The 17,760-nt window shown below is 43.8% G+C and overlaps 1 protein-coding gene across 7 annotated transcripts in view; it reads right to left on the minus strand.

The window, feature by feature from the left end:
* EFCAB11 (EF-hand calcium binding domain 11) overlaps positions 1-17,760 on the minus strand; it is a 173,259-nt gene that overhangs the window by 101,531 nt on the left and 53,968 nt on the right. Inside the window, exon 6 of one of the 7 annotated variants that reach the window (XM_070798015.1) lies at positions 12,283-12,305. The exons of the other annotated variants lie outside the window; for them this stretch is intronic. Coding sequence (XP_070654116.1) covers positions 12,302-12,305 — 4 coding nt within the window. The 3' untranslated portion in view covers positions 12,283-12,301. Of the gene's footprint in view, positions 1-12,282; positions 12,306-17,760 lie in introns of those variants that run through there. 7 annotated transcript variants of the gene reach the window in all.

Below are 17,760 nucleotides of genomic sequence, written 5' to 3' on the forward strand. Positions count from 1 at the left end.
TGGCAAGAGTTCTTTGTCATGATTTATACCAGATACAGAATCTTCAGGTCCGAAGAATCGGAAAGGGTGATTAAGCTTAGAGATCAAACATACACATTATTAACTTTTTAGTTAGTTAATCACTGGAACCTAAATCCAAGGTCAGTCGGGATATCCTCCTCAAGTTCCAAGAAACGAAAAGAAAATCTGATGCACACGAGTAGGTAAAGGCTGAACATCACGTCGAACACCAATCGCTCACTTTTCTGTGCGTGGTGTGTGCTGTTGCTTCAGTGCATCCTACTCTTTGCGACCCCGTGGACTGTAGCCCCCATGCTCCCCCATCCTTGGGAGTCTCCAGGCAAGAATACTGGAGTGGGCTGCCATTTCTTTCTCCAGGGGATCTTCCCCACGCAGGGACTGAACCCGCATCTCTTGTGTCTCCTGCACTGGCAGCTGGCTTCTTTACCACTAGCACCACCTGGAAAGCCCATCTTTAATAAATTAATTCTTTGATTCATCAGACAAGAACTAAATGACCACGTGCTTTGCGGTAACTTGAACATCCAGAGGTAGTCAAGACAGACGAGAGACAACGCTGCCCTCATGGAGCTTTACAGTCAAGGGTGAGAAAGAGACAGTGAGCGAACGAAGAAAAGCGACGGTCTCAGAGATTAGTATCATGAGTGATATCAAACGGGTAGTAGAGATTTATTGTTGGGGGAAGGAGGGATAAGCTGAAGCCACTTAGGATACAGTAGGCCTCTCTGAGGATGCAATGTTTGAACAAGGAACCTCAGTGCAAAGACTCGGAATAGAAGGTAGCAGATGTTTTGACCAATAAGATGAGTGAGACTGAGGAAGCATAACAAAGCCTATAGAAATAAAGGACCCAGCATCAGGTAGTCATTTAAAAGTTTCACAATTATTTTTAAAAAGTTATTAATAAAGCTAAAAATACATTGCTTCCTATCCAGGAGCTCTTGAAAGGATCATACCTCAGTCGTCTAGCTTGACTTCTTACCTGATGTTTCAGTAAAAGTAGTACTTTGGTATTATCCTGAGATAAAGTAACACTGAAAATAAAATAACAAGGAATCCTCAAGGTATTTACTGAACACCAGTAAAAATCAACCTTTTCCTAACATATGTACCAAGCACTTAGAAAAGACAACACACTGTAAATATATTCTCGGGAGCAGGTGTTACGGAATACAGCAAGAAAACTTACGCAGGGATCAGAAAAGCAGGTGGCTACGAACAGTAAAATAATATTACAGTAAGACATTAGACATCTGTGTCATGTTCTAGCACATGTGTTAACACTCAAACTTTTCTTGAAGCTATAATGTATTCTCCTGGGGATGGATATAGTGAACTGTGGATCTCTTCATTTCAACCAGAAAAAAAAAATAATCTAAAGTTGACTGACAGAGAGGCAAACTCTATTAGTTAATAGCTATATCCCAGATGGCCATCTTCGGGGCATTTAAAGACTATTATCTACGTCATTGTCTAATATACCGAGGTAGACAATATGGTTAACACCATGAGAATTACAGGGATGGAAATAAGACAGAAAATGCTGCCCTGCTTTTGTTCAAAAGCGATGGCACAGTGAGATCTTCCCTGTTTGCAGTTCTGCTGAGGGAGGTAGAAAATGAAAGCTATTTCGGCACTCAGGCATATCCGACTCTTTGTGATCCCATGGACTGTGGCCCGCCAGGCTCCTGTGTCCACAGGATTTCCCAGGCAAGAGTACTGGAGTGGCTTGCCATTTCCTTCTCCAGGGGATCTTCCCTGCCCAGGGATCAAACCTGCATCTCCTGCATTGACAGGCGGATTCTTTACCACTGCCCCACCAGGGAAGACCACAGAAAGAATAGTGGGACTGCAATTAGTGGTCAAAGACCAGACAAGCCTTCTCTAGGAAAATGGAAAAACAAAAACCATTCAGATCCTCTAATTCAGAAACACAAAGGCTTAGGAAAGCCTATAAGATCAGGAAAGGCTTACATGTGGTAATTAGAATGATTTTCCAAATCTGAAAATTAAAAGCCATGAAAAAAACACTGTGGTTTAAAAGAGGTTATATGAAGACAATTTCTTTGAATCATGGCTGTGTGAAAATGTATAAAACTTCTTATCCATGAGGTTAGACTAATGAAAATAGTTTCAAAAAATTACTAAAGTGATAAATCATGAATTTTGAAGCCTGAGTTTGAATCCTGACTTTCCACTTATTAGCTGTGCAACCTTGGATAAGTTTCTTAACCTCTCTGAGTTTCATCTCTGAAATGGTTGTTGTGAGGATGACATGAATAAAGAACATAACATTATTTATTTTTGCCATGGATTAAATTTAGCCATAACTCTACGTGCAGACAAGAGTTAGCACAGCAGCCCTGCTCGGTCATCCTGCTTCCAAGGACGGCTCCTGGCTGGCCCCACCAGCACTAAGTCATGAGAGTGGATCACTGTGCCAGAAGCAGCTGTGCAGGAGTACGGTTTATGCTGAACCCTTGCTCTCCTTCTGTGAGTCTGGAGTTCTGGAACATGCCTCTCACAGAATGCCTACGTAATCATCCCACAATAAAAACCCCAGGTGCTGAGTCTCTGACAAGCTTCCTTGGTTGACTACAGTTCACACATGATGTCACATCTTGTTGGAGGAAGTAAGCACATTCCGTGTGACTTCAGTGAGAATGGACCCTCAGAAGCTTGCCCCTGGGGTCCCCTTTGCTGATTCTGCATCATGTTCTTTCACTGCAACAGATTCTAGCTGAAAGTACAGTCATATGTTGAATTCCTCTAGTGAGTCACAAAGCTGGTGGTGGTCTTAGGGACACATGAACATATTCAGAAATAGATTATTACAAGCAATTATCTTACATTACGTCTAAATATAGTTAAAACATGTATTTTAATAAATCTGGAAGTCACATTCATGAAAAGTGACTTTTAGAGATAACACCTTGATGAAAATAAACACTGCATTGGTTTCTTTTTATAAATAATAAATAAGATTAAAAAGTTGAAATTCAGTAGCATGTTCATTAAATTATACCAATATTTCTTGATAACATGCTTTTATGTCCCATGAAAATAAATATTTAGCTGTTACATCTTTCTAAATGATATTCAAGACAAGAACATTAAGAGCTCAGAAATACTCAGACATATCCTTCAAATAGCAATAGAAGATACAGCACAACTGAGATGCCAGAATCACTAAACTGTAGCAATGGATCACTAATTGTGTATATTTTCATCATCTCTTACAAATAAGTGCTTAGTCTTTCCCAAAACTTAATAAATCCAATATTCTGCCCAATATATCTAATGTTCTGTCTAAAAAAATCAGTATCTGGAAAAGAGAATTTAGAAAGAAAAGCTCGAGAGAAAAAGTACTTAATAATTCATGAAGACTTTCTGTTTTTGGATAGTCAGATCAATTTCCGCGCTGGAAAAAACGGTAAGTAAGACACTAAAACAAGACTACCTTAGAGGCACTGAGTTAAAGGGACAGGGGGACAGGCCACACTCTTAAGGCGGCTCAAATTCAGAGAGGCGGCAGCACCCCGGCCACTTCTGCCCTGAGGGTGTCGGTCCCTCTCTGAACCTGAGCTCTGGTTCGGTGGCTTCACTGGAGAAGGGGCCAGGAGACAAGATTCAGGGCTTGCACAGCGCGGATCATCTCACGGGATAACCTTCCCACATCAAGCTTATCTCCAAAAGGTAACGTGAAAGTTACCTTAAGCAAAGAAGAAAAAGTTTTTCAAAAATGATAAGCTATCTCTTAAAAGTTATGGCTACTGATTGCCCTCATATAGACCGGTAGCCTGAATCTAAGCAAATCTTGAGTAGGAACAAAAATTTCAATCTTTGGATTTATTTTAATGTGGTCCTATACTTATAGCACACACACACACACACACATACACACACAAATGTCTTAGGTAAAATATTAGCAAACTGAATATAATAGTGTATAAAAAAATAGTATCATGACCAAATTGTGTTTACATTAATACACACACACACATATGAGCCATTAAGCACATTAACAGATTAAAGGGGGAAAAAAATCTCCTCAATAGATAAGGAAAAAGCATTAATAAAATTTAATGCCCATTCTTGACAGAAACTCTTGTACTAAACTAGGGAGACACATCTTTAATCTGACACAGGATATAATTAGGTGTATTCTCTCTCCCTCGGAGAAGGCAATGACACCCCACTCCAGTACTCTTGCCTGGAAAATCCCATGGACGGGGGAGCCTGCTGGGCTGCAGTGCATGGGGTCGCTACGAGTCGGACACGACTGAGCGACTTCACTTTCACTTTTCACTTCTCTGCATTGGAGAAGGGAACGGCAACCCACTCCAGTGTTCTTGCCTGGAGAACCCCAGGGACGGGGGAGCCTGGTGGGCTGCCGTCTATGGCGTTGCACAGAGTCGGACACGACTGAAGTGACTTAGCAGCAGCAGCAGCAGCAGCCTCACTCCCTGACTTTGGTAACAAGACACTATCGCTAGCGGAAGTACTAGCTAGCTTAGCAAGTCCAGAAAAAGAAATTAAAGACATGAGACTGGAAAGGAGGCAAATGTTACTATTTTCCACTGGTATCAGAATCTTCTTAGAAATACCTTCAAAAATCTACAGATAAACTTAACAAGGTTGCTGGTTATAAGATCTATATATATAAATCAATTACATTTCTATTTAATTGTTTCTATAAGCAGTTTAAAAAACAATTTCCAAAAGCTACCATTTTAATAGCAACAAAAACTATAAAACATCATATTTAAACTCCAAATTTGCTAAGACTAAATCTTAACTGTCCTCACCACAAAAAAGAAGTGATCTTCCAATGACTGGATAGAGGGACGGACTGATGCCACAGAGGCAGTCATACCACAATATGTAAATGAATCACATCAACGCACGTGCACCGCAAACGGACATAACGTCATGTCAGTGATCTCTTAATCTTAAAACCTGTAGCTATGTAGGAATAAACCCAGCACAAGCACAGGGAAGCCTACGTGCGATATAGAGCAGTGACTAAGAGCACGAACTACATCTGGGCATCCTTGGCTCAGCTGGTGAAGAACCCACCTGCAACGTGGGGGACCTGGGTTCAGTCCCTGGGTCGGGAAGATCCCCTGGAGGAGGGCATGGCAACCCACTCCAGTGTCTTGCCTGGAGAATCCCATGGGCAGAGGAGGCTGGCGGGCTGCAGTCCACGGGGTCACAAGAGTTGGATACGACTTAGCCACTAAACCTCCTCCTCTGCCATTTACTAGCTGCAGGATCTTGGGCAAGTCAATTAACCTCTGTGTGCTTCAGTCTCCTGTGCTAAATATCACACATGACAAGGACCACCTCATGAGGTGGGTGGGAAGACCAAACTCCAAGTAAGAGAATGAGGCCTGGCACACGGGGAAGCCCTGGGGTGCTCCATGAAGTGGGAACGTCAGGACCGTGATGATGATGCTGGCAGCAGGACGATGCAGAAAAGTGCACACGCTTTCTGAAGGTTTTTCAGAATACGTAATTAAATGGAAAATATGCCATATTCATGGATGGGAAGACAATATTGTTAAGACATCAGTTCCTCAGAAAATCTCTAGACTCAATGCAATGCTACTTAAAATGTGAATGGGGTTTTTGATGCTCAATAAGCCAGTTCTGGGATTTAAAGCAAAGAGCTCATAACCGACACACCACTGAAGGAGAGAAGTAAGGAGGGAGACTCGCCCCACAGACATTAAGACTTTATGAGGACAGTGTGGCATTGGTGCTGGGATAGGTTAAGTGACCAGAGAAACATGATAGAAAATCCATGAACAAAGGCCGTGTGCAGAGCTGCAGAGAGAGGAAGGCACAGGCAATGAAGAGAGCTAAAAATACTGGTTATCCGCAAAGAAAAAAGAAACTGGGTTCTCACACACTTAAGCCATACTCAGAAACCAACTTTAGAAACTTCCCTGGTGATCCAGTGCTTAAGACCCTGCCTTGCAATGCAGGCGATATGCGTGCCAGTCCTCAGCTGGGGAACTAAAATCCCTCCTGCCATGGGCAGCTAGAAAAGCCTGCACGCCACGGCTAGAGAGCCCACGCGCTGCGGTGAAAGATCCCACGTGAGACAGTGACGACGCCCCGTGCCACACCTAAGACCCAACGAAGCCAGACAGACAGGTAAAAAGCCAACCCTAGAAGAATTAGGGCTTCGTTTTCAAGAGCGAAACTTTAAAAATTGTGAAGAAAACAGGAGTACTTCTCTGGACTTGAGATAAGGAAGGGTTTCTTAAATGAGACACTATCACTCTACTACCAAAACAATTCACAAATTTAATCAAATTAAATTTGATTTATATTCCAAAAGGCATACCTGAAGAGAATGAAAAGACAAGCCACAAACTGGGAGAAAATATTTGTGAACTGACAACACATATGTACCAAGAACATATATAAAAAAAAACATGTTCAAATCAATAGAAAATGCAGCAGAAAAAAATGTGGGTGAAAACCATGGGCATATCTATAATATACAGATATGTAACAAACATGAAGCGAGCTGATAGAGGAATCATTACTAAATCAAGCCCACATGAGTTATCATACCTAAGAAGTCTGACAATACCAAGTGCTGGAGAAGACGCAGGTCAACAGACTCTCTCACACGCTAATGACTGGAGTGCAAATTAACACAAATGATTTGGAAGTATCATTTGGTATTATAATATTTTGGCACTAAGTAAATATTTGTATACCTTATAACCTAAGTACATATCAAATAAAAACACTTGCACACAGCTACCAAGAGTGATGATATAAGATTGTTTGGACAGTACCAATGGTAATAGCAAAAATAAACAGAATTATTTTTTGTGGCAATTACTAAACGCTCACCAACGGGAAAATAGATAAATTATGGTAAATTCATGCAGTGGGATGTTAAATATACTTAAAATGAGTATAACTATACACAAAACAGGAATAAACATTAGAAACATATTATGAGTGAAAAAAACAAGGCACAAAAGACCAAAATTTGACACTCTTTTTTTAGATAGTTTTAAGATAAAGATTTTATTTTCTTGGGCTCCAAAATCACTGTGGATGGTGACTGCAGCCACGAAATTAAGACATTTGCTCCTTGGAAGAAAAGCTATGACAAACCTAGACGGTATATTAAAAAGCAGAGACATAACTTTGCCAATAAAGCCCTGTCTAATCAAAGCTTTGGTTTTTCCAGTAGACATGTATGGATGTAAGAGCTGGACCATAAAGAAGGCTGAGTGCCAAAGAATTGATGCTTTTGAATTGTAGTTCTTCTAGAGAAGAAGTCTTCTAGAGAAGACTCCCGAGAGTCCCTTGGACTGCAAGGAGGTCCAACCAGTCCATCCTAAAGGAAATCAACCCTGAATATTTATTGGAAGGACTGATGCTGAAGCTCCAATACTTTGGCCGCCTGATGCAAAGAATCGATTCATTGGAAAAGTCTCTAATGCAGGGAAAGATTGAGGGCCAAAAGGAGAAGAGGGCAGCAGAGGATGAGATGGCTGGATGGCATCGCTGACTCAATGGACATGAGTTTGAACGAACTCGAGGATATATTGAAGGACAGGGAAGCCTGGGATGCTGCAGTCCATGGGGTCGCAAAGAGCTGGACATGACGTAGTGACTGAAGAACAAAATGAGGAAAATTAACCATTAGGAAAATACATAGGTGTGTGTGCTTGCACATGTATGTATGTATTTTTAAGGCAGGAGAATAACAAACACTCAACGCTGGACAGCAGTTCGCAAGGGAGGGAAGCAGGAAGCCAGGCTAGAGGAGCGCATGGGCGTACGTGAGTTAATGATGATATTTTAGTTCTTGGGTTGAATGTACTCATTTTATCACTAATCACACTGCTTTTAATGAATAAAAATATCCATGTGTGGAAAAAGCATAAAGAACTACGCACATTTACAAACTTACACGTTTACATCTTTAAACTAGTGCACCATGGTTTTAGTGTATGAAAACTGTTACTATGCCACTGTGGAATAATTTGCTGTAACACAACTTACTTACACAACCTGTTGGAAAGACTAGCATGTAAGCACTAGCTAAACAAGGAAGGAAAACAGAATCTGCCACTTCCATAGAGCCAGTTTATGGGAGCTAATTTACTGATACACTGCCCTTCTGGTACTAAGTAACTGAAAGAATGCCTCCACAAAAAACCAACTGCACTGAAAGCTGTCAGTCAAGGAAATCTAGCCGTAAAAATACATACCAACTTTACACAGACATAGAGAGTAAAGTCATGACTCTATCACACATATATTACAGACTGAATGTTTGCATTCTTCCGAAATGCCTATGCTGAGCTCTCGCCTGCAGAGCGCTGGTCTTAGGAGGTGGGGGCTATGGGAGGTGATCAGGTCGTGAGGGTGGAGCCTCATGACTGGGACTCGTGCCCCACAGATGGGAACCCAGAGAGCCCCCTGCTTCTCCCACTGCATCAGGACACAATGAGAAACACCTGTCTATGGACCATGGAGCAGGCCCTCACCAGACATGAGTCCGCCAGCACCTAGATCTTGGGTTTCCCAGTCTCCTGAAGTATGAGAAATAAATTTCCATTGGTTAAGCCACCCAATCTACGGTCTTCTGTTCTGCGTGTGTGCTTAGTCACTTAATTGTGTCCAACACTTTGATACCCCACGGACTGTGTAGCCCTGCCAGGCTCCTCTGTCCATGGGATTCTCCAGGCAAGAACACTGGAGTGGGTTGCCATTTCCTCCTCCAGGGGAATCTTCCTGACCCAGGGGTTGAACCCGGGTCTCTTGAGTCTCCTGCGTTGGCAGGCAGACGTGTCACCTGGGAAGCCCCCACGGTCTTCTGAGACGTCACGGCAGAGGAGCACACGCTGTGCTAGGGCTGAGAGGCCCCGTCTCAACCGTAACTTACGCCCATCTGAGTGCGCAGCCTCGGCGGGCACAGGGGTAAGGTGAAGTCGCTCAGTCGTGTCCAACTCTCTGCGACCCCATGGACATAACCTACCAGGCTCCTCCGTCCATGGGATTCTCCAGGCAAGAGTACTGGAGGGGGGTGCCATTTCCTTCTCCAGGGGATCTTCTCAACCCAGAGATTGAACCTGGGTCTCCTGTATTGCAGGCAGAGGCTTTACCATCTGGGAGACTGTACCAAGGGTTCTTAAAGAATCTTTTAATTGGTAAAAATCTATAACCCTATAAGGAACTATGCTTATCAAGAATTAACAAAATTGTGATGTAATTTCCTTATATAAGTGGCACAGTATTTAATCCAGATTCAATTGCTTTTGGATAATACCAGTGTTCACAAGCTCTGAGGAGAGAATGAAGCATTAATACAGCATTACCACAGGATTAGTGAAAATGAAAAAGTAGAATTCCACACACAGAGTTTCCATATAGTAGATATATTTGCTTTTTGGTAGATCAGAGGTATCTTGCAGTATAGCATATTAATTATATTGAGAGAAAACATTATAATTTAAGTATTAAGATTTAAACATTAAGCACTAAATTCTATAGTGTAAAAGAATTTGAAAAGTAACATAAATCCTGCAGAAACAACGTTCAAATTGCCTAAAATAGAGAAGAAAGATTAGCAGTTGTTCAAAAATAATATAAATACTTCAACAGGCAAAAAATCACAACACCCCATCAGTGTGCTTAAGTGACACTACCCACATTCTCTACATAAATTTAGATTTTGGACACGTCAAAGTCTCTAAAAGAGAAAGCCCTTTGATATTCTAGATAGACATCAAAAGACACCCTATTAAAAAAAAATGTAAAGTCAAGCCTCAAATAGGTAAAGACTTTTTGTACTTAAATGAGAAAGGATCAGTACTAAGAACATATAAAGAACCCCTACAGATTAAAAGAGACAACTCAGTACTCACATGTGGCCCGACAACATAAACAGGCAACTACCGAACAGGCTGGCAGACATGGCGCTGAACTTGACTGCAATCAGGGAAACTACGGGGTAAGAAATGCCGGTGCACACTCGTCAGCTTGGCCAAAACTAAAGAGTTGGGCGGCAAGCGTTGATGAGGCTGTGGTAGAAAGGAATTCTGACGCGCTGGCGACCGGGAACGTGAGACGCTGCTCAGGGAGCGAGTCAGGCTGCAGATCCGCACGTCTGTGGCCCGGCCGTTTCGTTCCCATGTACGTGTGCGCTAACGATCGCCCCCACGTGTGGACAAGAAGACACCCGCAGGAACACCCATGGCAGCGCATCCGTGACAACGGCAGATCAGTCAGTCAACAGGAGAACGGACCCATAAATTACGGGACACTTACACAATAGAAAAAAAAGTGCTCTGGGGGAAAAGTTTCTTTTCCCTATCTACTTCCATGCTGAGGGACCTCTTCTGGAGTAACGCTCCCAGGCTCTCTCCACCTCCTCACTCGTCGCTCCTGGAGAAATGACTTATCTAGTTGGTGCTCCCCTTCTTCTCTCTGTAAGAACCTCCTGACTGCGGGACGGGGGGCATGTACATAGTACTCTGCTCCCGAGTGCCATGGGGGTGCCAGGCTAACTGCACAGCCTGTGATTAGAAGGGTGAACATATTTAATTCTGGCTGCATTCCAGCAAGCCAATGCCTCGCACAGAGCTGTCTCACAAACGCAGAGCTGATATATGTATTTACTGCCCTGCATCACTTGCATCTATTTCCCAATTTCTTCTAGATGGCAAAAGAGTTCCAGTTATTCTGCCTTCTCAGGCTTCAGCAGAATACTACACACTGAGAAAAAATATGTGAAAGCTATCAAGGGGGATGAGTCTTTAAAATATAGTAAGATAAAAGGCAATTTGCATTTATGTCAGCCTGAGACATTAAAAAAAATAATGCTATGTATTATTTAAAATACATAAATCTGTATCATAAAATATAAAGACACACATGAATGATTTAGGAAATTCAGGAACAGTGATTATCACTGGGGCAGAGGAGGGGAAATGCAGCCAGGCAGGGTTAACCAAGGGGCTTCTTGACCATGTTTGGAATGGAATGGTTCGTTTCTCAGTTTGGGAGGAAAGTATATAGAGATCTTGTCTTCAGCCTCAAGTATTTCAGATACACACACACACTCGTGCGCGTGTGCACACTTACACCCCACAGAGACTTTGACAGGAGAACAAGCAAAGGAGCCAGAGAAGCTACGAGAACTGCCTGAAGGCGCCTGCCCTGTCCCTCAGGCGGGCCAGCGCTTCCCCAGACCCCCGGGGACCAAGCCAGTGGGACGGGCCAGCGCTTCCCCAGACCCCCTGGAACCAAGCCAGCAGGACGGGCCAGCGCTTCCCCAGACCCCCTGGAACCAAGCCAGTGGGGAGAAGCATTGCCCTTCTGGAGACGGATACCAAACAGAGCGCTGGCTTCTAAAGTGTTACTTTAAACAGGAGGAAAATCTATTAAACCACAGAATCAGTGAGAATCAGAAAGGATAAAGCGAGGCAAGGCTCCAAGGAGTGGAATTACTAGCAGCAAACCACGGAAAGCTCTCTAGAACTTTACTTTTGCCGGAATGAAACCTAAACTATCATCTTTAAAAAAAGAAAAAGTAACAAAATCTTTTTATTATCTCTGAAGGAAGAGTCAATAACTACTCCAAGCAATGCATTTCAGTGTCTCATAAATCACTAGGATGTTAAATTCAGTGGAAATTTTCAGTCAGTATATTATGACTGCATATGGTCTGAAGCTGCACAGAAAGGAGATAATCTGTATTATTTCCTGATTCCCTTGGCTAAACGAGATGCCCTGAATCACCACCATAATAACAGAACAGAGTCTGCAAACCTGTGCTACTTCACTGAAGAGAATGCATCTTCTTTTTTAAAACTTTCATATATTTTATTAAGCTGTTAATTATTAACGACTTCCTTCCTCCAGAAAAGAGGTATTCAAATGATAAACTCTTTTTGGCCTGATGCACAAGCTGGCCTCAAAATCATTTTTTCTTGTCTTGTGTCTGCAATGAAGAGGAACTAATGAAGAAGATGCTAACATTACAAATGACTGACATTTAGACGAGGTATTCAGTCCTTACTGCATGCTACGATTTGTAACCTAGGGATAAATAAGATGTTGGAAAGTAAATAAGAGGTAGGTGATCAGCGATGGAAGTAACAGATACCATGCAGGCAGCTGCTTTCCAGTGAAAGCTGGCCACACTTTCTGCTGCACCCGTCTGTAACTGCCCAGTAGACTCATCAGGTTCTCGTGCCCAGCACGGATTCAGAAAGTACCTGCCGAACTGTAGTTACCTGATAATTAAAAGAAACACAGGAAGGTGGTGAGGATCCAGGAAGGGATTCTACACCACACAAGCACGACGACTTCACATCGGGGAATGCTCAGAAACCCAAGTGTCCTGAGGACTCCAGCGTCTTCTCTAACCTGTCGTCTCCCTGTTTACAATATACAGAAACATAAGCAGATAGCACGTGGAGACGGAGAGAACCAGTGTAAGGACAGGGGAAAGGCCGTGGGCGGAGTGAGCTGGGCGACTGGGACTGATACACACGCACTGAACATACAGGAGGTAACTAACGGGAACGGCTGTACAGCTCAGGGAACTCTGCCCGAGGCTCTGTAGTGACCCACGTGGAAGGAAATCCAAAGCAGAGGGACACCTGTACATGTGTAGCTGGTTCACTTTGCTGTAAATGCAACTATACGCCAACAAAAATTAATTAAACAGAAATACCTTTCAAATTTCACTGCAGACCTTGCCTCTTGCTCACTGCAGCCCTGCCACTCCGGTCTGCTTGTAATTTCTCAATCCTGCCAAGCTGAGCCCCACCAGGGCCTTTGTGACTGCTTTCCTCTTGCAGGGTGGTCTTCTCCCAGACGACAGCCAGCTTTTCTTCGTCATTTAGGTCTTATTCCGATGTGAGCCCCCTGAGGCCTCCCCTCACCCTCCGGTCCGCTGTCAGTGAGGCGTTCTTTTCTTGCCTCGCTTTCACTTTCCCCGTGGTGCCTGAAGGGAGCTCGCTGGTTTCCGCAGTTAGTCTGCCTGCTTACAACGGACCCGTGAACTCCTGGAGGGCAGGGACTTCCCTGCTTTGCTCACAGCTCTGGCCCTGGGACCCAGAAAGGCATCAGGGACACAGCAGGTGCTCAGGAACCCTTTGAAGGATGAGTTAATGAGAGTATGCCTGCTCAATGCCTACAAAACCCCTCAATGTGAGATCAGATCATATCAGTCGCTCAGTCGTGTCCGACTCTTTGTGACCCCATGAATCGCAGCATGCCAGGCCTCCCTGTCCATCACCAACTCCCGGAGTTCACCCAGACTCATGTCCATCGAGTCGGTGATGCCATCCAGCATCTCATCCTCTGTCGTCCCCTTCTCCTCCTGCCCCCAATCCCTGCCAGCATCAGAGTCTTTTCCAATGAGTCAACTCTTTGTATGAGGTGGCCAAAGTACTGGAGTTTCAGCTTTAGCATCATTCCTTCCAAAGAAATCCCAGGGCTGATCTCCTTCAGAATTGACTGGTTGGATCTCCTTGCAGTCCAAGGGACTCTCAAGAGTCTTCTCCAACACCACAGTTCAAAAGCATCAATTCTTCAGTGCTCAGCTTTCTTCACAGTTCAACTCTCACATCCATACATGACCACAGGAAAAACCATAGCCTTGACTAGATGAACCTTTGTTGGCAAAGTAATGTCTCTGCTTTTGAATATGCTATCTAGGTTGGTCATAACTTTCCTTCCAAGGAGTAAGCGTCTTTTAATTTCATGGCTGCAGTCACCATCTGCAGCAATTTTGGAGCCCAGAAAAATAAAGTCTGACATTGTTTCCACTGTTTCTCCATCTATTTCCCATGAAGTGATGGGACTGGATGCCATGATCTTCGTTTTCTGAATGTTGAGCTTTAAGCCAACTTTTTCACTCTCCACTTTCACTTTCATCAAGAGGCTTTTGAGTTCCTCTTCACTTTCTGCCATAAGGGTGGTGTCATCTGCATATCTGAGGTGATTGATATTTCTCCCGGCAATCTTGATTCCAGCTTGTGTTTCTTCCAGTCCAGCATTTCTCATGATGTACTCTGCATATAAGTTAAATAAACAGGGTGACAATATACAGCCTCAACGAACTCCTTTTCCTATTTGGAACCAGTCTGTTGTTCCATGTCCAGTTCTAACTGTTGCTTCCTGACCTGCATACAAATTTCTCAACAGGCAGATCAGGTGGTCTGGTATTCCCATCTCTTTCAGAATTTTCTACAGTTTCTTGTGATCCACACAGTCAAAGGCTTTGGCATAGTCAATAAAGCAGAAATAGATGTTTTTCTGGAACTCCCTTGCTTTTTCCATGATCCAGTGGATGTTGGCAATTTGATCTCTGGTTCCTCTGCCTTTTCTAAAACCAGCTTGAACATCAGGAAGTTCACGGTTCACATACTGCTGAAGCCTGGCTTGGAGAATTTTGAGCATTACTTTACTAGCGTGTGAGACGAGTGCAATTGTGTGGTAGTTTGAGCATTCTTTGTCATTGTCTTTCTTTGGGACTGGAATGAAAACTGACCTTTTCCAGTCCTGTGGCCACTGCTGAAAGGGGTTCTCAAAGAATGTAACAAACGTATTCCCTAGTTTACCAAATTCAAAGTCCTGACTGCTGAGTTTACTTAAAAGTGGGGGAGGGTCGCAAACAAGGGAGTGTTTGGGATGAAGATTAGAAAGGGATCCCACTGCAACGTGAGGGCTACCATGTCACGTATTTTTAATCACACTGGTCTGGTCCATCAAAAACCAAAAGCAAATCCTTCCACTGTTTTTACGGTCAGCACTGATTTAGTTGTATTCTGTTACTATAGCTATCGACATTATTTTCTATCCAAATTGCCTTGTACTTTTCTAGCAATGATATGAACTATCTCAGTATGGAGCAGGTATTCTTGGAGTCTGAGAATCAGTAAGAGGTGAAAGGCAATATGAACACAGTATGGAATAAAATGCTTATAAGACACAACTCCTTCTCTCAGCCAGGAAAAGGAGACACAACACTTTAGGTCATTATTTGGAGTAAAAGCCCCAAGAACGATATATCTATGTTAGAAGTAAATCCGGCTGTCTTACGTGTTGACTAGAATCTGAGTAACTGTGCTTGACCGAATACACACTTAAAGGAAAAAGCTATCCCCTAAAAAATAAATTCAAGAATCATTCAAACACAGTTTTACTGGCACAGTTTTGGAATCTATCACGAGGTATTCCAAGCTGAAGTTAAAACTCCTCATTTTTCAAGCTGACCTGTTACCACTAATAGGTTTTAAAATGATGAACAGCCATAGCACCATAAAAATAAATTCCATTTTATAAAACTGAAGATCATTTTATCTGAAATGAAGTTTCATTTTTTAAAAATATCATGCATTTGGGGAAAAAAGTCATATACTCCTGGAAGCAATGGTCATTTTCCATGAAAGAAAATGTTATTGGGATACAGCAGTAGCACAGAAGTGAAATATATACTGTGAGGGAGAAGCTGATTTGCTGTTTGGCAGATACAGGGCTTGTTTCCATACAATGGGTAGGAGAGAAGGCAAGAGGAGACTCCAGGATTACAGTCAGGAAATTAGGAGAGACAAAACAGAACCATGGTATCAGAGGCTGGCCAATCATCCAAGTTATTATCTGCTTTTAAGACCCTTTCTATTGATGTGTAGAACTTTAAGATGCAGCAAGACTGCGGGTAAAGAAGCATCTTACATGTAAAACAGGTAACTAATGAGACCCTGCGGGACAGCACAGGGACTCTGCTAGTACCCCGTGGTGACCTAAACGGAAGGGAACCCAAAGAGAGGGGATATGTGTATACGGAGAGCTGATTCACTTCGCTGCAGAGCAGAAACTAACACAACATTATAGAGCAACGATACCCAAATTAAAAAACAAATAATAAAATATTTTTAAAAAGAAGCATCTCAAACCACATCTCCTATTTGTACACAGTAAGACAAAAACTCAGAGACGACGGTTGGATGGCATTACTGACTCAGTGGGCATGAGTTTGAGTAAGCTCCGGGAGATAGTGAAGGACAGGGAAGCCTGGCGTGCTGCAGTCCATGGAGTTGCAAAGAGTCGGACAAACCTAGCGAGTGGACAGCAACAGGACGAAAACTCAGGGGCTAATGGGGCGAAAGGTATGGTTCCCAGTAGAATCCTTTGTGGGGTGGGAGGGTTTTCAAGGTCACACACAAGTTTTGCTACTTTTTGCTTTGTTCTTTGGTCAAAGTCAGAAGGTCAGCTGAAATTCAAAGAGACAGAAATAAACTTCCAGATGGCCACAGAGCCAAGGTGCTTTGCAAAGGCCAGAGCCAACAGTGGTGGGGAGAGGATTGTGGCTGTGGCCATCCATGCAAACGACTGACTTCGATCTGTGAATGCGTGTGGTCAGTTTCCAGGGAGATGGGTTTCTGAGTAATGCGGTTTTGGTGGATCCCTGAGCGATTTGCTAACTCCCTGAGTCTGATGTGAGAGGTTGACTATCATGACTACAGAAATTACCATCCTCATGCGTGCACACAGGACATGAGACTCAGACGGTTGTGCGAGGCGCGGGGGCGGGGGGGAGGGTCTGGTCTCCATCCCGAAGCACCAGTGAGAGGCAGATCACACACAGGGAGGGCAATGCAAGCAGACCGCGCGAGAGGCAGGCAACTGAGAAGCCTGGAGGCGCAGGGGAAAGGGCCCAGTCACTGTGGAGCGGACTGACCAGGACACGGGGCAGAGGCGGGGGCCCGATCTCATCCTGAGGGAGGAGCCAGGCTCGCAGAACAGGGAGGGGGCACCCCAGAAAGGAGCGACCCTGCACACCCAGGGGAGAGCAGCATGATGGGTTCAGGTAACGAGTTCATCATAAAGGAGGTGAGAGCAGGAGAGCAGGGGCAGGGGGTAGCCAGCTGACCTGAAGACTGAGTTAGAGCCTGGCCTCCCAGTGCTGGAGGGGAGAGCAAAGAGGGGCCTGGCACACAGCTGGCAGGAAAGCGACCTGGGCAGCCCCCACGGAGAGCAGGGAGGAGGGCCCTCACGGAACTACAAATCACCACTCAGGGGCATACATCTGGAAAAAATGAAGACAACAATCTGAAAAGCCACACATGCCCTGATGTTCACAGCAGCGCTGTTTGTAATAGCCAAGGCATGGAAGCAAACTGCCTATCAACAGATGAGTGGACAAAGAAGATGTGGTGTGTATACACACACACACACACACACAATGGAATATTACTCAGTCGCACACACAAAGAAACGCAAATGGACCTAGAGAACCTTAGGCTGAGTGAAGTAAGTCAGAGGAAGACACACGCTGCAGGGTATCACTTCTATGTGGGACCAAACAATCACACCAATGCACACATATGCAAAACAGAAACAGCCTCAGACACAGAGGACGTGTTCCCACAGGGAAGCGGGGGGAGGAGAGGGACAGGCGAGCGGTCTGGGAGGGATACATATGAAACACTATGCATAAAACAGGTAAGCAGCAAGGAGACCTCGCATAGCACAGGGAACCAGAGAAATCATCTTGTAGCAATTTATAATGGAGTATACTCTGCAAAAATACAGAGTCACTCTGCTGTATATACCTGAAACTTATATAATATTGCAAATCAACTACACTTCAATAAAAAAAGGAAAAAATGGGCCTTCAGCCTCTACACTTTAGATGTGAGTCCTAGAGCCCTGGGCAGGGTGACGGGAAGAGGGCTG

This window comes from Bos indicus, chromosome 10, assembly GCF_029378745.1.
Source record: "Bos indicus isolate NIAB-ARS_2022 breed Sahiwal x Tharparkar chromosome 10, NIAB-ARS_B.indTharparkar_mat_pri_1.0, whole genome shotgun sequence".
In the NCBI taxonomy this organism is placed as follows: Eukaryota; Metazoa; Chordata; class Mammalia; order Artiodactyla; family Bovidae; genus Bos; species Bos indicus.